General features: G+C 34.5%; 1 protein-coding gene across 1 annotated transcript; it reads right to left on the reverse strand.

Annotated features, from left to right (window-relative positions):
* Nucleotides 1–220: 220 nt before the first annotated feature.
* Nucleotides 221–21,311, reverse strand: LOC132563954 (E3 ubiquitin-protein ligase bre-1-like; the record flags this gene model as incomplete). Its single annotated transcript, XM_060228710.1, has 7 exons — nucleotides 20,632–21,311; nucleotides 19,418–19,480; nucleotides 16,963–17,046; nucleotides 8,632–8,691; nucleotides 8,173–8,227; nucleotides 7,191–7,208; nucleotides 221–253 (listed from the first exon to the last, which is right to left on the reverse strand). Coding segments are annotated over exons 1-7 (993 nt in total), but the record flags the coding sequence as incomplete, so codon positions are not given.
* Nucleotides 21,312–23,983: the final 2,672 nt, after the last annotated feature.

Consider the following 23,983-nt stretch of genomic DNA (forward strand, 5'->3'; position numbering starts at 1 on the left):
TTGTTTACAAATTACTTTTCGCAATTATCATTAGTTCTTACCATGCTTATAGCGTTATGGCATTGTATCAACTACTTTCTGCACCAACATAGAGCTTTAACAAAACAAACATCTTTCTCTTAATTGTATGCATTACGCATTTACAATAATTAGATTGCTGTAATGTGTATTATGTTTCAGACAGAAATAAATATCGATGGTTTCATATTAAAATACTTACACATCTGCATGTCTCCACAGGATTACGGCATCCCTTAAACATATCAATATAGGGCGATTAAAATATTGTTAATTCCATGTCAAAGAAATGTTTTATGGAAGTTGATTCACCAAAAAGTATGAACACTGAGTGACTAACAATGTTTATAAAAGCTTAATTAAGCTGAGTTTCGTATCAGACTGGGATTTTTTTGGCACGAACTTCCTTATCAACTAAAACACCCATTTATTCAAAAACGCTTAAGAATAACAAACATAGAAAATGTGAGCTATTAGAACAAAATACTTATTATTCCTTTTTTCCCTCTAATGCTTGCTTACTTTCATGAACTTAAGATAAGAAGTTAAAGCTAGATACATTTGAAATAACATGATACCATGATATAGAGAACGATTTTTTGTTGGGGCCATTCTAGGAATGCAGCTGTTATTCTTCTATGAAACGTTGGATTTTTTTACTTCCTACATTTGGGGCATCACACCCGACCAACTATGTATAATTCTGCTATCGAACAAAGTATTGAGATGCTACAAAATATTTTAAAAGTTTCAGCTGGTGGTAAAAAGCTGTAATAAACATGTTATATATATTCTAAGTTTCAGCTGGTGGTTAAAAGCCATAAAAACATGTTATATCTATTCTACTAAGGCACATTATATATGAATTATTGGATAGGAAGTATCTAATATACTCGTAAATCAAGTCGATGGTAGCATTTCATTGTCTTCTCTCTGCTGGCCTGTCTCCATTAAATCATAGGAACAGATGTAACTACTACAATATTCTCAGAGTTAAGAAAAACAAAACACATCGGTATTTTTAACATGGGTCAGATACGTTATAGATTTCCAGTTTCATATTGCATAATAAGAAACAAGTGCATCATCTGATTGTTTTCCATAGTGCACAGAAATTCTAGAAAAATGCATTAAGTTTCAAGCTATGGTTGCAGACACGTTTTTCACGGATTACTTATATTCATTTTACTGATAATCGGCACTATACTATATTGCCACTGATAAACACCTTAGAATAAAGATACTATGACAGAATGGCTTAAGAAATCAGAAAAGAATGTATGGTTATGGTAGCCAAAACTCCCTATCAAAGGAGTCATGTTAGTGACTTGCAGACTCTTTTGTATGCCATATAAACTTCACCATTGAATCGAAGGATAACCCCTCCCTTCTATACTGCTACTGCATCATTCTTTCAGTTCAATGTTTTCTTTCACACTCGGGACATTGTATGTCTCTCTCAATTCACTCCATTAGGAAAATGTAACACCAGGAATTTTAACATTATCCCTCTGCTCTCTCTATCTAGGTTATGTGAGAATCACTTGTTGCTTATTATAATAATGCTTAATGATTTAAGTAACAATTATTTATGCTAATGTTCAAGGTCTAAAGGATAATGTAAAAAAGAAAAGATGTCTTTTCATACTTTAAATCCATGAGTTTTGGTATAAATTGTCTTCAAGACATCCACTTCATAGAGGAAACGCAAAATTATATTCAAAACGATGCGACTTTGTTACTTTAGTTCTTTTAGGTCAAATGGGAGGGATGTAGCAATATTGATTGCTTTTGAAATAAAGGTTAAAAGGGAGAAAATGGATTTATCAGGTAACTTTTTAGCATTTGATATTGAGATGGAGGGTTCCAAAATTACTTTGATCACACTTCATGGTCCAAACACTGATACACCTTGCTTTTATGATATTATACCAGAAACAATTGATGACTTTGGTAATAATAGATACACAATATGCGGTGATTTTAATTTAGTGCTAAATCCTGAGCTAGACTATGATAAGAGCTACAGGAATATCAGTAACCCAAAAGCTAGGGAGAAAGTGTTAGAAAATTACACACTGGTTGATATTTTAAGATAGTAAGAGGTATACATGGAGAAGGAAAACCCCACTGAAACAGGCAAGGTTAGAATTTTATCTTCTATCTGAAAATTTACTGCTTGGTGTTGGAAAGCTTATATTAAAATTGGATATAGGTCTGATCACTCCAATCATTGTTTTGAAATAAAATGAATTTAGGCGAGGGAAAGGACAATGAAAATCCAACTCATCTCTTTTGTATGATATGAAATATCTTAAAATGGTAAAGCAAACAAGTTTAGTTGTAAAAGTTCAATATTCTGTACCTGTGTATGAAATCAACAACATAGCAGACATTCCAGATTCAGATATCAATTTCCTAAATGACGATCAGATTTAGATTTGTTTAGAAACACTTTCAATGAAAATAAGGGGGAGGGGGGAGTATTTGATACGCAGCTTACACAAAGAAAAACGGAACATACTTTGAAGGCAGAAATATATGAAATTGGAGGGGGGGGGTATGGACAAACAAATACCAAAGATAGAGAAATCAAATATGACTATCACAAATCAAGATGAAATACTAGGGGAGGTTCATGCGTTTTATGAAAAGTTATATGATGATAAACAAATACATCTTGTTACAAGTGATGTTCCTAAATCAGACAATACGGAGTCTGAAAACTCAGAAGGGTTTCTGACATTAGAAGCTACAAAAACTTTAAAAAGGTATGAACAACAATAAAAACCCGGGCTCAGATGGTTTTCGTGTAGAATGTTTAAAGTGTCTTTGGAAACAGCTTGGTATATCTCATAGAAAATGTATTACCAAAGTCTTAAAGCATTTTAATTTTGGTTCAAGTATTAGCAACTGAGTTAAATTGTTCTACATTGAAGCCAGTTCTAGAATTAATCAGGGAGGGAATTTGTCTTTTTTTCTAACTATAAAAAGAGTTGTCGTCAAGGCGACCCGATCATGCCATATATCTTCATTCTGTGTATAGAAATATTAGGTGCTAGGGTTAGAAATAACAAAACTATTAAGTGTATATGAGTAAATAACATTTCAATTCGTATCACTCAGTATGCGGATGATACATCTCTGATTTTAGATGGTAAAGACCAGTCACTTAAGGAATCTATCGAAGGATTAAATACTTTGCAAAGATTTTTTATTTAAAACTTAATAAAGACAAAACACTGGTGATTTGGATAGAAAGTAAAATATTAAGCCAAAACACATTTCTACCAGAGGTAAACTTGCAATGGGGAAAGAACATATTTACTCTATTAGGAATTTAGTGTTTAGAGTAAACCAATATGAGGTCCCAAAATTAAACTTTGATAAAAACTTAATTAAACTCAAATCACTTATACAGACATGGGGCAGAAGGAATTTTACACCTATAGGAAAAGAATTTCCAGATAAAATCTTTAATGTTACCACAGTTTAACCACTTATTTATTTCACTGTCAAATTCTGATGACCATTTCTTGAATAACTTAAATACCATTCTTTATCATTTGTTTGTGGAACAGTAAAACAGATAAAGTTAAGAGAGATATTATTATCCAAGATTGAGGTGAAGGGGACTTAAAAGGGTCAATGTATGATCTTTGATTTATTCTTTAAAACTGGGAAGGATAAGGAAATTATATCATAAATCAGGTAATAAGCAAGTAATTTTGAAATTGTATATAAATTGACACATGTTGTCTAACGGTGGAAGTGATTACATCAAGGTTTGTTTAAGTAGATTTGATAGCAAATTTTGGGAAGATGTACATACTGCTTGGACAAAATTGAATCTCACAGATGGGGTAAGTTATATGCAGGAAAAACATGTCTTGAAAACAACACCATTATAAATGAAAAAAAAACATTGATAATCTCACGTTTTATCCTCCAGTCGAATTTACTCAATTATACCAACTTAACTCTAACTTCCTTAAATATCATGGTATATTATATATGTGGAACGAAATATATATATAAGATTCCCTTTTCAGTAACAAAAAATACAAAACTATAGTGTTTTCAATTGAGATTAGTTCACCATATTTAACACACAAATTCTTTAATGTTTAAACTGGGATTATCAGTTACCCCGCTCTGTCCCCTTTGTAATGGAGAGAAAGAAACAATAATTCATATCATGTTGGAATGTCGAGAAGTGCAGAATTTTTGCAAAACCTAGAAACACTGTTGCATCTATTAGTTCCTTCATGTTCCTTCAACACAGAAACATTTGTTTTCGGTTGGGTTCTTGATACAATACCATAAACAGACAAGTAATATAACTGACACTGCAATTGTACTTATTGTCGAACACTATGTTTACAAAAGGCTTAGTATAAACAAACTAGTAAACAACATAAGGACTATTTACTGTAGAAAAATATATGGTGTACAGTCAAGATGGTTCGGAAAAATAAAACTTTTAAATGAATGGAGGAAATGGAAGAAATGTATAGATCTTACAGACTAGGGTATATAGTTAACGCTTATTAATTATGTTTCTGGAACTCCTCGTCATATTTTGATGAAAACATCCCCTAGACCTAAAAACACACTGTATCAATATTCTGTTGTAGCGACAGAAATTGTTTGTACTTTTCAAAATAGTTTTTAAAGTGACACAAGATGTTTTCTATTCTTTTTTTTCCCCGCGATCTCTCTCCATCTCTCTGTATCATACCTGTGTCTATGAGTAAAAGTGTTGAACATATGTGTATAGATATAAATTTAATGATGATAACATTCGGTGATCACTATAAAGAATTAAATGTCAATCTACGAGGTAAATTCATAATCAATTTCTGACGATGATAATGATAATGTTGACTGATAAAAAAGATGGAATGATCACATGATGATTTTGATTAATATTTGAAATATATATATGACGGTGATGAATCGTTTTTGATGATGACTAAGCATGATTGATTAATTACATGACATTTGATGATGATGATGATGATGATGATGATGATGATGATGATGATGATGATATCGAATTGATTATATGGGTGAATGTTGGTGTGCTGTTTGTAATCTTGTTTCTTATTTACTTTGCGAAAGTTTTGAAAAAATACATATACAAAAAAATATTGTACTAAATAAAATAACCAATTAAAAAGTAATATCCACGAAAACAAAAGCCGTTTATATTATCTCGTCAAATAATCATTTTCTGGTAACCTCCCATATGCCCCGAAAAATTCCCTAGCGCAACCCTTTCCGAATATCACATTACCTGATTCTCATTTGCATTGGTATTATTTTTTAATTTACAGCCATATACAGGATTAGCTGTAAATGATGTACCTCATTGTAGATAGGTTGTTTTTCTTTTCCAAAGCAGCCACATTTTCAGTTAATGCAAAATTTTTGACGGAATAACTTTACATAATTACCCGGCAATGTTCAAGTTTCTCACACATTCACTGTTCATTATTCTATTGAAATTGCCAAATTTAGTGACATATCCTGGCAAAGGTTTCGCAAGTAACTCTTTAAACCTCATATAAGAACTCTCACAAACAAACACGTCGTAAACTGAGCATCGATAATATTAATTTTGACATTACAGAACAGCCAGGTTTCTTTATTTATATATATATTATCCCAGTTGCTGAATACATAATCATCTCTAGGACTACAGCATACTTCTAGGACAAATCCCTTAGGACCATGGAAATTGAAACTGCATTTGTGTTTGTCGTCATGCGGTGGTGTTAACATTATAATTACATATGATGCCTCACCAACCATATACGAAAAAAATAAACATCACACAAATGTACTAATATGTCAGTCGGTGAAAACTAAGCACGGCAGTTGTTAACAACGTGACGTCATTAGAATATTGACAATGCAACAATGTAGTTTTATTAATAAACTTGTGATCTGCAGACTTGAGAGTATCATCAACTTTCTGGCGTGTATTTGAAAGTTGGTGTGGGCCTAACACGTCAGAAAAACGCTACATTATATTAACATGTGAACAAATTATTTACAAAAATGTTGGATACGGATAGACTATAAAAATACATTGAAATTTAGTCTTAACTTCCTGTGATAGATAGACACAAATGTATACAGGCTATTGGTTTCCCCAAGTCCCAGCCCCAACCATAAGGGAAAGGTGTAATAAAACAAAGTTGAATAAGGGAATATATATATTATTATTTCTCGTGGTATAGTCAGATTTCTGACTATCTTACCAGATTCAATTTATGTGTTGATTATTTTCATATTTGATCTGAAGTATTTTCGTGAATCAATGTTGCATAAACAAAGTGTGTAAACTCCTTTGTCTAGAGCAATGAGGAGTACAGACAGGGTGTAATAAATTAGAAAAATCGAGTCCATTTTCTTCTGTTCATCTCAGAATGTATATCGTATTACATCATGACTCTAGGCATTTGCTTGCTCTGTGAAGTTGTAGAAGTTCTTAACATGTGCCCTTGATAGAAGGACAAATTAATCAAATTGTATAATGCATTTGTTCAGCATCCCTTTATCCCCCTTGCCTTTTAAATGTTCATCAAATGTCTTTTGGATAATTTATCACATATGTACCAAATTATTTGTAGTTGCTTTCATTCATGCATATTACTGACCAAGTATCATTTCAAAACTTCCAGCCAATATGACACACTTGAAATTTGATGATCTCGTTCGGGTGAACCAAATAAGTAAATATGTAATCATGTTTCGTCAAATTATGTCTGTGGGGTTGTTTCTACCGATCGTGTTTTTCTGTTTTATAGATTAATCGTGCTTTACCGAATCGAACATGTGACATTTGAACTGACACATGTTATTCCATACAGGTTAGGTACTGCCATACATAACATACCCCTGACGTAATAAATTTAAATATATTCCACATTGATATAATTACGTCGGTATTGCAAAAGAATCAACTTATTTTTATGAACCAATATGCAATAGATATTTTCCAATAATGGCAAGAACTGACAAACACCCGATAATAAATAAAACTAATGTGTTTATTATTTCTTTGTGATCTGGAATTTAATATATATGCCGTGAGTGCAGATTATTACGAATCAAATTATATTCTAGAATTGCAATGAAATAAAATACACGTGTCCACTCACCTCACATTGCTGGCGTTTCTGCAACACAAACACAGGAAGAAATCAAATAACAATTAACAATTTCTACTTCAAATATATGGGACATTACATATAAAAATATCTGATAATAACAGTGCATGGAACAAGTCTAGTTCATATTTTGAAAAAAGTATCAATTTAGCTTATGAATGCTCTCTGAAAACATCTTTAATGGACATACGATTTTAACAAAAAATAAAAAAAACATATTGTTAATTAATATGTTACAGGCAATGAACTTCGAACAAATTACATCCTCGTAGTAAGACCAAAGGATATGCCAAGTTCCATTAATTTCCAATTTCTATATTTAATTGAAAGCAAAGTTATGATACGGAATAAAAAAAATAACAAAGTACACTAACTCTGTGATTGAGGTGTTGTAGCTTTTGCATTTAGTACACTATGATTAATCTTAGTAGGGTCATATTTCATTATTCTAGTTCATATGCAAAGTTATCTTCCGGACACGGTATTTCAGTGAATTGTAGTCGAGGACTGATAGGCCTTGACGACTTTGATACATTTGGTTTGGTTAATATATACACTGTGTTCCATTATCCTTGCTTTACTTTTGGTTATGATCCGGATACAAAAAAGGCAGTAGCTTAGTGATTATGAAGATTCATTATCCTATTTCAAATGCAAGCTCAGTTATGCTTCGAACATTAAAGTTTAATAAAGGACAATAACTCAAGGAATTGCAGGTCCTAATATTGGTACACTGTCGACTGCCTTGCCTCGGTATGACCAATGTATAAACCAAGTATCAGAATACCAGCATTACTTTGGGCAAAGTTATAATCTGCACACGAAAGCACAGGCCGACAGACAAAGTGGAAGTAAGATGGCCCCTACTCCTCCAAACGTTTTTGGAAACATAGTAAAGCAATGATCAATTGTCATTCATCCTAGCGTTACTTGAATTCATCAATTGGAGGTCCTATAATGAAAAAAATCTTACTTTCAATTCCATAATTTCCTGCTGCTCAGATTGTGCTCGTAATTCAGCCATTGATCTAAAGACAAAATGAAAATAAATAAAGTTAATGTGTAAGTAGTAATAAGTGTTATAACGCATTTGATTGTAACATTATGTCAGTTACTACCATCATGCATCGAGGAGATAATTCTGAGTTTAGATACATTTGTTGCGATATTTATGAAATTCAATTAAAATTAAAATTTAAAACCATTTAAAATGTGATGACTTTTGGAGTTTGTAGTGATAATATGGTAGGGTTCATATGTTGCCAATACCCAGATGTTGAAAATGCCGTTCATTTTTTATATTGTAAATTTCATATAGGTGATCTTTAGAAAATAACCTTGCTATTCAACGGTAATTAATAAGACTTACAGAAAAGAACAGTTAAGCAATAAACTGAAAGTCATACTTGTTATCAATATCTGGAAAACTCACTTGATCTGTTCTTGCACTTTCTTCATCAGCTCATCATTTTTTGACTGCAATGCCTGAATGCTGTGAACATCACAAATGTTGATTTTTTTATGTAATAACCCCAGCATTTATGTTATGTAATTATTTTAGGTACTGTTTCTTATATATATTTCTATATTCTCATTTCCTCGGGGTTTTATTGTATACAGAGTCCATGGATTTTTTTAGACCAGGCTAAGTACAGGTTCACTCCATTCATGCTCAATATGTCCACGTTTATATTTCGTGTGTATAATTCCAGCCAATGTATATGTTGGGATTCTGACCCTTGTACGGATGGCCTAAATGTAATTGAAACAACGTTGGAAATATATACTCTGTCCGTTACAGATTCGGCCGTGTAATGATGACAAACTCTTTATCATTAACTTTCTAGTCGCCTTTAAATATTCATTGGCGTAATGTGTTTTTTGTGAAAGGTGTGTGGAGTTAGACGTGATATATATATATATATATACATGCAAATTAGTATATATTTAATGTAACTAAATTGAATATAGTGTACGTTATTGTCTTCCTTGTTCGTATTCCGAACTACAATATCGTTCTATAATTCTGTGCCCCTTGATTGTGATTGTTTTAATCTTTTTTTCAGAGAGGCGACTTTCACTATTATTATTATTGATTGTAATATGTCTAATAGAATATATACTACGTGTAACAATATGTTTATTGAATGTATTTAGGTATTATCATTGAAAAACATTTTACTTAAGAAATAATATATACTACTAATTATTCCGTTTTTAAATAAATGTACTTTTCAAAATACCATAGAATGATCTGGTAGAGACGACCCGGCTAGTGATGGTATCGATATTGTAATGTCATTAAATTGCAGTTCGGGTCGCGGATTGTTCATACGAGTGTCTCAATATTTTACTGATCAATTTCTTTATAAACATGTTTTCTCCGCAAACAAAATAGATTGTACGTAGTCAAAGACAGAACTGCGTGAAGTCGTAGATACTTAAACAAAACTCTTGCGAAGGAAAAAACAGTAAAGACAAAAGAAAAAAAATATGAAAAACACTCACTGATGCTAATGCTAAAATTAGCAAGAGTACCGCAAAGCGGAACAAAATACCCCCGTGAATATCCAAAACAAAGAAGATAATTCAACCTGGTGTACTTTGGTGGAAGTCAGAGGTCGAAGGCAAGGTCGCAGTGACCTACTTTTGGTACACGACACACCGTCTCACCATGATGCACCCACGTTTCAGTATCAAATGGTGTAGGACAAGGCTTTTCTTTGATAGAGGTCAAAGTCACGGTCACAGTGACCTACGTTTTGCATGGGACACTCTGTCTCACCATGGTGCATTCACATGCCAAGTTAAGTTCCAGTATGAAATTGTATGGGAGTAAGTACAGACCAGATTGCGGGGCGAACGGAAGGACAGACAGAATCGACACAAAACTATAGCCCCCTTCTGGTTCCTGGTTGGGGACTAATTAGAGGCCCATTTAAATGAGTCGCATTGTAAGTGTACATGTGACTGGCAAAATGTTGGTTAAAATTTGGTAATAGAGAATTATGAATGGATCTTGGTGTCCACTACCAAAATCAATAATATCTGATATTAAGTAAAGTGATCAATTCTCTGGCTACTTTTCTATCTTTTATCTACTTTCCTCATCTTTTGTCTAGTTTTCCTATCTTTCCAAGTAAACTATTCAAATTCGAGGTGATTCTAAGTTGTATTTGCAAACGTTTTATCTTCATCCAAGGAATACACCAGCCACATATCAGGCTCCACGTCTTTTAGTTGATGAGAATAAGTTGCTAAATTGTTCTACCGGTATTTATTTGACTCTTTCGACTAGTGGTGTTCCGATTAATCGAGTTCGTCGAGTATTGGTTAGTTGGGCCAGCAAACTGTTTAATCGAGTAAATATTTCCATGATCGATTTTCGTCGGAATATCTTTTCATAGATATGATTGGCAATTCCCAGCATTGCAATTCGATGTCAGATAGATAGATCTTATAGAAGAAAGGTCGTATTATCTGTCGTTTCACACCGCGTCTTTCGTGTCATTTGCGGAACTCAAGCGCTTCCGCTTACAGTTAATTCCTTACTTAGAGGGACATCACTCGCATATCAACCAACATGTCGACGGTCGAGCTGCCCGCGATCGGCACTCTCATTCGGAACGAGACGTTAAACCAAGGTACAGTATTCAGTACGGTCATGTCTTAAACATATTGGCCAATAGTCCAAATACAACCAAGTGGCGTGCTTGTTATTCAACTGTTTATAATTTTTTTATATGGCTATTGGCCAATAAATGACTAGACATTGTAGTAATGGGTATTGGTCTTCACTGCATTCCTCATTCTTTCTCAACTTTTCTCGTCCGTGAAAAACCTTAAAATGTTGATTCACCTTCCACCCACAACAATTTAATCACTCAAAAGACAATAAAATTGATATTCCAAACAAATTTACCAACAGAAATATTTCTGTTTTGTAGGCAATACTACAACTCTTCTATTCTACCTGGATCATGAACATAAGGAAATAAACCCCCTAGGAGTATCAACTTAAAGTAAAATGTCTGTCCAACCAACACTTGTTGAATTGTCACAGAAAAGAAATGATCCAATTCGTCCTCTTGTAGCTTCAAAAAAGAACAAAATAGATGAAAATCTGGCTTTGATGTTTATCGATAGACTCCTCCCTTTCAGCTTGGTTGAAAAACAGTCATTTAGGGTTTTTGTACTTCAGCTGAAAGAGAGATATACACCACCTGGGAGGAAGGCGTTACTCACACACTACACAGAATGTACAACAATGCAAATGATAATTGGGTTTGTATGTTGAATGGCGTTAAGGATGTAGCCATAACCAACGATGCCTGGACCTCCATCAGCACTGAAAGGTTTGATACAGTCACAGTCCATTTCATTACCGAGTCCTAGGAGCTCAAGTCAGCAGTGCTCAGAACAGAAAAAATCCCAGAATCACACACATCGGAGAATATTGCTTCGAACCTGACGGAAACTATTGCAAAGTGGAAGCTACCATCTTGCATTGCTACTACAGATAATGCAGCAAACGAGAAGAAAGCCTGTGATATACTTGGTATGCAACGACTTGGATGTTTGGGGCACTTGTTGAACCTGGTAGTCAAAGCGGGACTTGCCCTCCCAGAGTTGTCCAAAACTATTGTCAAATAAAGGACCATGGTGACTTACTTCCATCAAAGCAAACTTGCCAGCACAAAACTGGCTGAAAAGCAGAAAGCTCTACTTGATGTAAACCTCCAAGGTCACAAGCTGATTCAAGATGTTCCAACGCGATGGAACAGTAATTTTGAAATGTTGGAACGTACAACAGAACACTCTGCAACCTTACATGCGACACTTATGGACCAGTCACTTGGCAAAAGAGGTCAGGAAATGAGAGCAAAACTCCCGACAGATGAGGAGCAGTTGTGTGTTGACGCTCTTATAACCATTCTGCGACCGTTCAAAAAGACTACGATCAAGTTGTCTCCAGAAAATACTCCAACACAAAACTAGTTGTTCCAGTCATGAAAAAATCTCATCAAGACAATTGAACCACACACAGAAGATAAACCTGTTCTTGTGAAGTTGAAGGAGGTCATGCTCGCAGAGCTGATGGATCGTGATGCACAAAACTTTTGGCAGTCTATTAAGCCCTCACTCGAGACACTTGGGCTTTGTTTCAGAGGAAGAACGGGCGTTGGATAGAACGCTACTCTGTGAAGAAATGATGACTCTGGATAACCAAACAGCCATCAAGACAGAAGCTGTAGAACCTGAATGTCAAGAATAAGAGTCAACCTCGCCCATGAAAAAAATCAAAATGGAAAACAATGAGAATTCAGATAATATCGACGAAATGAATGACCCATTTTTGGATGATATCATCTGCTGTGGTGTTGAGCCAGGATCATTACCTGTTGAAGTGCAAATACAGCAGGAAATTGACAGATATATGGTGGAACCTAACTGTAAAACCGATGTCCTTAAATGGTGGAAAGACCACGAGTGTTTCCATCCAAGAATTAGCAGAGTAGCCAAGAAAGTGTTGTGTGTTCCAGGTAGCAGTGTTTCATCTGAGAGAATCTTCAGCACTGCTGGCAATTTGGTTAACAAAAAAAGAAGTAAGCTCAAACCTGAGGATGTTGATCTCATGGTATTTCTACACAAGAACAAGAACTATATCGATCTAAAGCTTACAACCTGAATACTTGGTCAGTGCAAGGTCATCGGAAGGACAGAAACTCTAGTACAGTAGTACAAGTCTACTTTATTCCACCACCATCAAAACTGTTGTGACTAATAGAAACAAGAATGACTTTTATTGGAGAGGCTCATTTGGCGATATACTGATTACTGACGGAGCCAGTTATCATGCAACTAGCAATTGATTACTAATTACGGGTTCAATGTACTTCAAACACTTATCAGTTATCTATATTAGTAGTACATGTAGTAGTACAAGTAGTAATTACTACCACTACCAGTTCATTATCCGAGGTAATTTCTGAGAAATTATTTCCATGTTGCCAATAACTGTCATTGTTGTGTTGTGCTCTAGTGTGCTCAGTTGTTTTGAGCAATCTTTTATTTTTTTGTCACACAGTTATAAAAAAGACACTTAACCACTTTAGCATTTCTCCATTTGATGCGTGATATTGCACTTCTCCCCTAGTCATTAGTACTAGTCATAAACCATGGTATATGTCCTCAAACCTCTCCAGTAGATGTTTACTCCATTCAAGGTCAGTAACCGATTATTAATCGATCATCGGTTACTTATACTTAACTGATGATCGATTACAGAATTACAACGGATTCCCACCCCTTCTTTTGACCTTAAGTATAGGTAATAGTCATTTCTTTTTGCAAACTTAGATTCATCCGAAGTCACATTTTAAAACATTAATATTGGGTTCAGTGGTTTATGAGAAAATGTTGAAGTTGATGATGGACGTCTGACATTGCACCATCAGTTATATGACTAGGGCAGTAATACAATCAGGTTTGCTTCTTCCTTCATGCAATTATAACACATCTTATCCAAGTGATTTTTACTGGTTGCTGGCATTGGATCTCAATCAAATGTACTTTTGTTTATTTTTGCATCAATATCAAAAAAGGATCTAATGCAGTTCTGTTTACTTTTGTATCAATATTAACAAGAATTTCATAGAAACGTGTTGCTTGATTTGGACAAAAAATTATCTTTGGTTACAATGACCTTGACCTTTGATCCTCGGACCTGAAAAGCAATCCCTAGCAAGCTCTTTTGGTGAGGAAGAACTTTATGGACTTTTGAAGATGGTCAACAAGAGGGAACTCAAGTTATCGTGAAAAAAGCTTGGTGCCGATGGTTTGGTTTGGCATGATGCACACCACATGAAAACTTAACTTCATGTCGTGATCAAGTTTCATAAAGATTGGTTGAAAAAAGTAGGAGGAATTGATGAAACGATCCTAAGACGCTTTTTATTTTACAGAGCCTTTGGCGAGGTATAATGAAAAAGTTTCATAAATCTCACATCAACTGGAAACGATTATAAGATCCTTTTCATCACATGATCAAATATTCACTCAAATTTATCGTAAAAAATATTGAGTAATTGAATACTTTTGGAATGGTTCTGTATATATCATCTAATTAACCGCCATCCAGAAAAATAAAAATCATGTTATAGATTTTGTTTATATTTCATATCATGGTGATTCAGCATACAAACTTTCATAAAGATCGGCTGAAAAATGTTGGAGGAGATCTCCGGACAAGATTTCTATAGAGAAAGAAGCAAAGGGGCATAACTCTTATTCAAATCGTCTAATCAAAACCCCGTTCAGGAAAACACAATTTCATATCATGGTGATTAATCCTACCATAAAGATCGACTGTGGGAGGAGATCTCCGGTCAAATAAAAGTTTACGACGGACGCCGGACGGACGGACAGCGCCATTTTTTTCTTTCGACGGGCGTATAAAAAGGCACAGAGCGACAACGACAAGAACTTGAGCATGGTGCGGAACGATATTAGTGTGACGAAAAAGTAAAATTTCACCTTGCGAACAAAACGGTTTCATGATCAACAGCTAAACGGCGTAGAGAGTGTAACTGAAATTAGCCCTGCAGATAGCGAAAACATGTGAGGAAGGAACAATGAAATCTAACAAAAATATTGATGAATGGGGACGTACAGCGGAGAACATACAGAAACAGTACAACGAACTAAAGAAACTGATAAATCGTGTGTGTGCAAAAAAGTAAAAACGGTAGCATTTCTAACGGTACATGCACGAAAGCAAATCATAATGTCACCACCGAGGGCAGGTGTAACGGAACGGGTGAATGTCGCAGTATCGAACCGTTTCATTGCACTGGATCCGCGCAACGAATATGCTCATAACAGGAGTTATGGGGGTGTGATTTTGAGCAGCGATACACGTCAAGACAAATGCGTCAACTTTGTCCGAGACGCATGTTACAATGCAGGGCGTATAAACGTAGTGAACAGCGGGATAAACATTTGCTCTACAATACCGGTACATTTTCCATTGTCAGCCTGCAACAGCGGTGAAGATAAAACTAAAGAACTAACCGTCAAGTTTGTAGGGTATAATAGTCCGGAGAAACACAGGATTAGTCCCTTTTACGTGTATCGCATTGCGTTCGAGGCGTCCATGGGGAGCTTTTTGGGACAATACAATGTATGTGTGACGTAATTATGATATTTTCAGAAGCGACGGATCGGGTCATAGCTGAACCTGTATTCGAAATTGACGCTTTTAGGCATAAATGTAATATCAGAAATGGGGAAGCCATACTTAGAAAAAGTCAAAATTTAAAGTTCTCGAAATTGATATTGACAACCTCAGATTGGTATCCACTAGTCAAACCGTGTAATATTTGCTGTGTATTTGCCAGCGGCCACTAGATCTAATGACGTTTTTTGATAAATATGAGCGTACGGTTCATATCAGAAGTTCTAAGACAGGGCACGTTTAATCTATTTATGTTCAAAGTATTTGCGAGAGGCAGGTTTTGGTCATATATTAATAGGAATCTCGTGACTACGACCTTGTTGAATAGTGTGAAGATTTAGACGAATGTTAACTCAATGTATCTCAGCACAGTCCTGTAATTTGTACGTATGGCTATTATGTAAAACGTTAGATTTCATTTGCATGAACGTATACGACGTGCATGCAATAAGTTAAAAAGTGGTACAATATTCTTAATTGAGTGGTGCACACCCTAGTGCTGTAAACCCAGTGAATACTGATAAACTTATAAAATAATCTGTGTATACGTCAACACTCTATGGTTGTGAGCTTTGGGTTTTATCTAGGAATGAAGTGCTTATGTTAGAATGAGAATATAGATTTATTGTGAAAGCAATTCAGGGATTTTATCTTTTCAAAGGTGAAACTCTATATAGATGTAGACACGTAAATATAACTACAAAGGTGATGTCATAATCTCATTATAATGTGATGTATGTATACTACTATGTTGGAGTCTTCAGGTCAGAACTATTTACAACGGGCAATACATATACAAGGTCCGTCATAGACGAAAAGAGCCGATAATGGAATTAATTCATATTTCTCATAGATAAACTGAATAGTGTGTCCATTGTATCCGTAGTAAGAAATGAGTGTGATAATTACGCCAGTGATGGATAACGTGTTTTGTTTATAATTTAAAAGAACTCGCCATTTACCAACTATTATTTACCATTTGTTTAACCTTACTATATGGATTTCACATTCACAGAAAGGATTCGCAAAATACTTGCATTTGTTTTGATCTTAACTATACGAATAGAAATATATATGAGCATGACAAGTCGAATGCATATCAACAACACTTTTTTTTCCTAGTGGTACTAATACAAACGCATGTTAAGTAGCTCAGCCTGAGAATTTTGAAAGAAACATATATCATTAATGCGTGATCAACGATGCAAAAATTAGTTGATTGGAGACTTGTATCATCCGCACTGAGAGGGAATACTGTTTAAGTTGAAGGAGTAAGATTATCTTGGTATATGACAAAATCATATACCCACCACTGCAGTCACTGCGACTGAAATTGGAGTCATTAAACAACTTGTTGGTGATTATATCGTATAACATGAATTACAGTTATCAGTATCGTCTACCTACCTATTTAAGTATATATTGAGAAACAAGATGGAAGTAATTTGATCCGTAATAATGAAGTCATTTAATTTACAATGTTCACTTTATCACAATTTGAAAAACAAAAACGAACACCAAACTTACTTGGTCTGATCTTGCATAGTCTGTTTTGTCAACTCATCAATTTTCGTTTGCAATGTCTGCAAGAGATCTTGGTCAGCTTTCTCCCTGTGAAATCACAAACGTGCAGGTGACATACTTTTGATAATAACAGCACAGATATTATTTTTGGTACTGCTTATTTTCTTCCTTATACCTAATTATCAGCTATGGTCATTGTATCCGTAGTAAGAAATGAATGTTAATGAAATGCTGCAATTAGAAACTACTTCTCGACAAGGTCTATGTTTACATGGTTTATACCAGATTATAATTAACTTCAATTATATTTTGAGACACAATCTTAATGATGATTATTCATATTGTGATAATTACGCAAGTAATGGATAACGTGTTTTGTTTATAATTTTAAAAAAACTTGCCATTTACCAACTATTATGTACCATTTGTTTAACCTTACTATATGGATTTCACATTCACAGAAAGGATTCGCAAAATACATGCATTTGTTTTGATCTTAACTATACGAAAAGGAATATATATGAGCATGACAATTCGAATGCATATCAACAACACTTTTTCCTAGTGGTGTTAATACAAACACATGTTAATTAACTCAGCCTGAGAATATTGAAAGGAAATATATACCATTAATGCATGATCAACGATGAAAAAATGAGTTTATTAAGACTTGTATCATCTACACTGAGAGGGAATACTCTTTAATAACGTGTTTCGTTTTTTGTTTATAATTTAAATTATTTTAGAGAACAATGCATCAAATTGTTTTTGTAAAACTCTTCGTATACACGGGGAAACAAAGTGTAAGTAATCTGATCCTTAACATAATGAGGTCACCTATATTACATAAATTATCATTTTATTGGTGTGTATGAACTATCAATATTATGTTTATCATACGTATTTTGACAAAATTCAACGATTTCTACAGAATGATCAGGATATTAACAAATTATGTCTATTTCCCCTATCTGACTTCTAATCTCCCAGCCCCGAAAGCCACGACCCACTGTTTATAAAAAAAACAAGTCACCTTTACTCAACGATGCTTCAGACCATATATTCAAAATGCGAACATGCCTACAGGTGGAGCAGATTTTTTAAGAATTTGTTCCTTCTGGCCTCGACCTCTCAAGCACCACAATTTTGGCAAAATCTATTCATAGAATCATAGGGAATATGATTTTAATGCATTTGCTCTATTTTTCATATTAGCTATCGCAATTCCTAGCCCTAGGGACCAAACACCACTATTTATACAAAATTGATTTTCCTTAATCCAGGATTGTTTAAAACCCATCAAATCTAATCATTCCTGCTAAAAGAGTAAGATCTAATAAGAATTGGCTCACTATCCCCTATTGAGTGTTTTCCCTTCCGGTCCAAGGTCCATGATCCAGTATCTATTACAAAAATCATCGCAACCCGGGAATGCTTGAGACCAAATTTCAGTAAAACTCAACATTCCCGCAGAAGGGGTAGGATTTAAGATTATTTGCTCTATTTTCCCATTTGAGTCCTGTACATCTTGCTCGGGGTTGCAAGAACCATTATTTATAATTTTGATTCCCTTTTATATTCAGACCAAATTTGGGCTAAATCCAGACATTCTAACAGAAGGAGTGCTCTTGTTATAGGAACGTGAACATCCAAGAAAGGTCAAACGTCAGTACAATGTATGGCTGTGAACTATACTGCAGCATATTTCTTGAAAAATATGTCAAAATCAAAGAAGAAATAAAAGGAGGGAGAAATCATAAACTTTGCACGTCTATTAGCAACCCTGTTTTTGTGTTCAAACTCAACAGTACAGGTTAAAGGCCATTGCAAAGGCGTTGCTTTCAGATAAATTAATGACATTTTGTCGTTTTAAAAAAAGAAATTAATTGACCACGTCTATCGTATTAACCGAAGAAATTTTGAAATCAAGGACACAACATACTATTCTTCATCAGTCGCTTATCTCTCGCTTACCACCAAGCTGTCTGATAAGCGGATGATTTCAATTCAATATTGTGATTTTTCTATTTCTTGATAGCAACCTCTCTGCATTCCCAACATATAGTTTAAGCATGTCGCTGCTGATTCGATATGTAATTCCCTATGTCCTTTAGCTAGAAGTAATCAAATGAAGATCAAAGTCGTGGCAGTGTTTCGAAAATGCAGGTTGATAAAAATAATGGGAATATCTAGCGGTCGTCATAGCATTTCATTAAGGAATATTGTATTTCTTTGTACGATATGAAGAATGTTGCTCTAATCCTCCAATTCCAGGAGGTTAAACCTTCCTTTGATATTCGGTTTAGAATGTGTATCTACTACGTGAAACAATGATGTTATCTACGAGGGCGATACGTCCGCCATATAAATCCTTCCATGGAGCATTTAAGATAAATGCCATTACATACTATATTGATTATAATTCAAGATGTTAGGGATATAATAAACAGTTGCTCACCTCTGTGTAAAATTCTGAATTTCATTTTCTAGGCGTTTGACCTTTTCTTCATCCGACTCCTCCCTGATGGATTTAAAAGAAATGGAATTTAGTCAACTTTTTCTGTTAAATCAACTAGATGAAACGCGTTATACCTCACTGTTACATTGACATTATAGCATGATGCTCAACATCAAAATTTCAAAATATGCAATATTTATAGTTAATTGCTTATCTCCATGTAAAAGACCTATTGATTATAATACTTTGTTATGATGTAGTTAGTTTAAATTACTACATTGGTTTTAAAATAGAAAGATATATAATGAAAGTGCCGACTTTCGTTTGTTGGTATTAAATATATCTTACTATATGGAATGACTAGTATGTGGACTTTGAAGAACTCCATGGAGCTCTTGACCAGACTTTAACTCCCTCTTCTAAAAAACACATTTCTCCTATAATAACATTTGATTTGCCCATCCTGTTCAGAACCATAACCTACTCTAAACTGAAAGTATGCGTCTTTTCTCCATTTAAGAGAGCTTTCTTATCCAAATAAGGCGAACGGCAATATAAATATATGGTTGTGAATTATACTGAAGCCTGTTTCATTATATATATATATATATATGTATGTATATTAAAGCAGAGATATACAGAGGACAAAATCATCGAAATGATCGAGTTTCTGGCAGACTATTGGCAGACCTATGGGAAGGAACTGTTCCGCCTGTGACTGAATAGTTTTTGTTTTCACACGAGGCTTAAGTCATTGAGAGCTTATCACAACAGGTCATAAAGACCTGAAAAAGTCGTTTAGTTTCACTTTCAGATGGAGTGATGACTTCTTGTCTTGATAATAACAAATTAATTGACGATGTCGATCGTATATATATCAACCAGAATCGGAAATCAAAGAGACGACAGACTCCTCTACAGTAGACGCTTATCCCGATCTTTTCATACAACTAAACCAACATGGACAGCTTTCAAGTAAGCTGTGCGATAAACATAATGATATCAATTTCAATATCGGGAATTTTCAATTTCTGGATAGCAACACCAAATTGAGTAATATTCCGGGATCTGTTCCCATTATTATAAGGCATGCATTAATAGAAAACGCTAAAACTAGAAAAATATGAAGTATACGGCAAAATATGATTTATTTCCATGGGTTACTAAAATAGCAGATATGCTTATTAAAAGTGTATATGTACGCTAAAAAATACCTTGTTGATCGTTCATCTCCAATACATACTCGTCCCAGAAACCGTTTCATGTCTTTCAACGGCGTCTCACTTTGTTGAAAAGAAACATCCTCAATAACCATCGGCTCGATACTGGAGTACGTCTTTGATATCCCTGTTTTTGCGGCTTGGACGATGTCAGCTTTACATGTGGCCTTGATACAGGCATCAAGGGAGGCTAAATCTTCCGTAACTTCTGCGATTTTTGTCTGGATGTCACGCTGTTTCTGCTCAAGTCTCTGGCGATTCGATGCCTTGATTTGTCTACATTTAGTCTTGAGCTCCTTTACCAACTTGTCTACCTCGGAATGAAGTTGGTCTCCTCTTTTCTCAATTTCGTCCAGAAGATCTGAAGGTTCTCCGTTGTAGGCTAATAATTCTGCTTCTTTTTGTTTTGCCAATTTTTTCAGAGGACCAAGGATGTTTTCTTCAGTGTTTTTGTTCCATTCCAGAACTTTCTCTTTACAGACCTTTAGGTGCTCCTGTAGCATTGTAAGTTTATGTTTAGCGTGAGTTCCTTCCTCAACAATGCACTGCGGGCATACTAAGGCTGCATTACATCCGTCCTTACAGCAGACAAACATAGCTTCTGTGTCTGGATGTCTTGGACACGGTGGATCTATCGCACTTCTAAGATAAACTTGTGCCATACCTTCAGCCATAGTTAGCATTTACCTGAAATTATATATGACCTTTTAAAAAAGAATTAATCTAAAGTGTTGCATTGATCAATTAAACGTAAATAGCGTAATGGATAATTAAAGGTAATAGATTGAAAACGTGTGACTTTATTTGTAATATTTGCAATATTAAATACCGAGTGTAGAATAGATTCGTTAAATTAATGTTACTATTTATTTTGTAAAAGGTCAGAGCTTGATGATATTGACTGCCTCGAATCATTTTAAAAGCCATGGTTGACAGAATTGATATCATGTTCGATCGCTGCCATGCCAAATCCAAAGGCGTCAAATTAACACATTTATTTCAATATTTGCTAAATAATTTAAGTCGCATTAACATGATATTTGGTCTGTAATGTGCTGGAATACAAGCAACGGCTAGCCCATTTACTTAAATGCTACACAAGTTTTACCATATCCACAAATACATTTTTATTAATTGATAATCAAGTTGGATGCTGCAATAACGATTTTGTATTATACATACTTAATCGATTTCTTTTCCCAAAACATGACATATTTAATGGTCCCATCACAAATGATCCGCTTTATTATTGGTTTAGGCATCGATATATCCGTCAATGCGGTATTAATCGATCCCGTCAGCATGAGGAATGTAATATAATCTTACAGTCAGGTAATAATTAATATGTTCTCTTACAAGTCAAATATACAACAGCAGTTTTATTTGTAAGAGCGTCTCATACATATTGCGAATAGGAAAACGTCTACATTTATTGTCAATGTTTGCAATAGTAGTGTTCTGGAACATGATGCACCTAACGTACGCTGAAGTTTGGGCGACATATCGTGTAACAATTGCGATGCCCTTGGTAGGTCGGCAACTGCATGACGCTAGGCGAGATCCATTGTTACTCAATATAAAGCTTAGCTTGTCTATGAAGACCGCTCCACTCACTGCGTATTTGTAGACCATTACAGCATGTATTGCGTTATCGGTAGTATTTACAAACATGCATCTTGCTAACATATTTAAAGGGGAAACAATGCAGCATTAAGTAGATATAGTTAATGTCTTTTTCCTTGACGACATCATACTGTATAACGCGCATCATTTGTGGGAGTTAGTACATTTATTTTTATTGGTGTTAAATTAATGATTATACGGCCTCCCCTATATCATGTATGCACCGTTGGTTTATCAAAAGTAAGCTGTCCTCATTTCAAGCTGATACACGCTTTTATTGTAATTCGATGGACTTCAATAAAGGTTGGGGTATAGTTCAATTTTCTATTCAAATATGTGTGTTTTTGTATGTAAGTCATAGCAGACACGAAGACCACACTCGTGTCTGCAGTGAGACACAGCTTACTTGAAAGATGTAAGAATTAATTTTGGGCAATTAATACGAAATCCTATATGTCAGACTGAGCATGTATGATATATATCTACATAATTAGATATTTAACATAAGTATCTCCCATGTAAAGACCGCCGCGATTGAAACGGATTACCATTCAACAATATCATTATGTATGTCTTTATCCCTCGAGTGTGCCAAGTGCCATGGTTTTTTGGTGTCACAGCGAAACAAAAAGACGCTTATGCGTACTTCATAAATGAAAATCATAATATATTTTATTTTCAGGACACTTTACCGTAGAAAATAGAGAGCTTGATTGGCGTTAAATTGGTATTTCATTTTTTTTTATACTGTTCAAACATCAGAGGAATTATTACTTTTATAACAATAACTTTGAACGTAAAATCTTAAACACCAGAAAACATATCATTGTGAATATTTTACCTGTAAACATCCACAGTTAAGGGGGAAAACATATACTTGTAACGATATATAGTTCAAACCATGACAAGCCAGATTTTTCTGAAGGTTTGGTATTCTTCAGTTTATGATATCTTGGGATTTCAATTTAGTTACTGATCAAAATAATATTTTGACAATTATAGGCATGCAAATAATCCCAAAGCAAGATTTTTTTTTTTTAAGTTGAACAAGATCTAGATGTTACATCGTTCAGACCATTCCACGTCTTTTAAGCTTCAATAAAATTCAACAGGGGGAAAGGGTTTTGGAAGTTTTACTATTTGGAAACCAATATATCTCTTAATGTACATTTAAAACAGGACGCGTAAACAATCTACAATTTGAACGATATACAAAGATCTTTTTTAAACAACTTCGTCAGTTCATGGTAAGATCAATCAATTTCGTTAAAAAAAAATATTTACAGAACTGTATAATGAATTTCTGATTGTGAATTGTTTAGTCATCAATTATCAAAGTGACTCTATTCAAGGAAGATATTTAGGAGAAAAGTTAATGTGTATCATTACCAAAAAAAACTTCCAGTTTTTGTTTTAATATTAAGAAACAGTCTATAATTAACAAGATATGTCTTTGGATAAATTCATGTACACTTAATGACACAATTTCATGTATCTAAAAGGTGCATATTATATGCTGACTATTTTATGCACAATTGCTGATGTTTTCGGTTCTGATTTTAGGACTTCACGCTCTGCGTTTCCTCCTCTCTCTGATGCATACATATGCCATAGGTGTTTTTAACACTTGTCTGTCTACTCCAAGCTTGCATACGCTTCTTAGTAAAATTTAATTGGCTCTGGGTACAATACAGTCTTCTATTTCAGGATACATGCAAGACTG

Source organism: Ylistrum balloti, unplaced genomic scaffold, assembly GCF_031769215.1.
Source record: "Ylistrum balloti isolate Yb309-2 unplaced genomic scaffold, AGI_CSIRO_Ybal_v1 Utg371936, whole genome shotgun sequence".
Classification (NCBI taxonomy): Eukaryota; Metazoa; Mollusca; class Bivalvia; order Pectinida; family Pectinidae; genus Ylistrum; species Ylistrum balloti.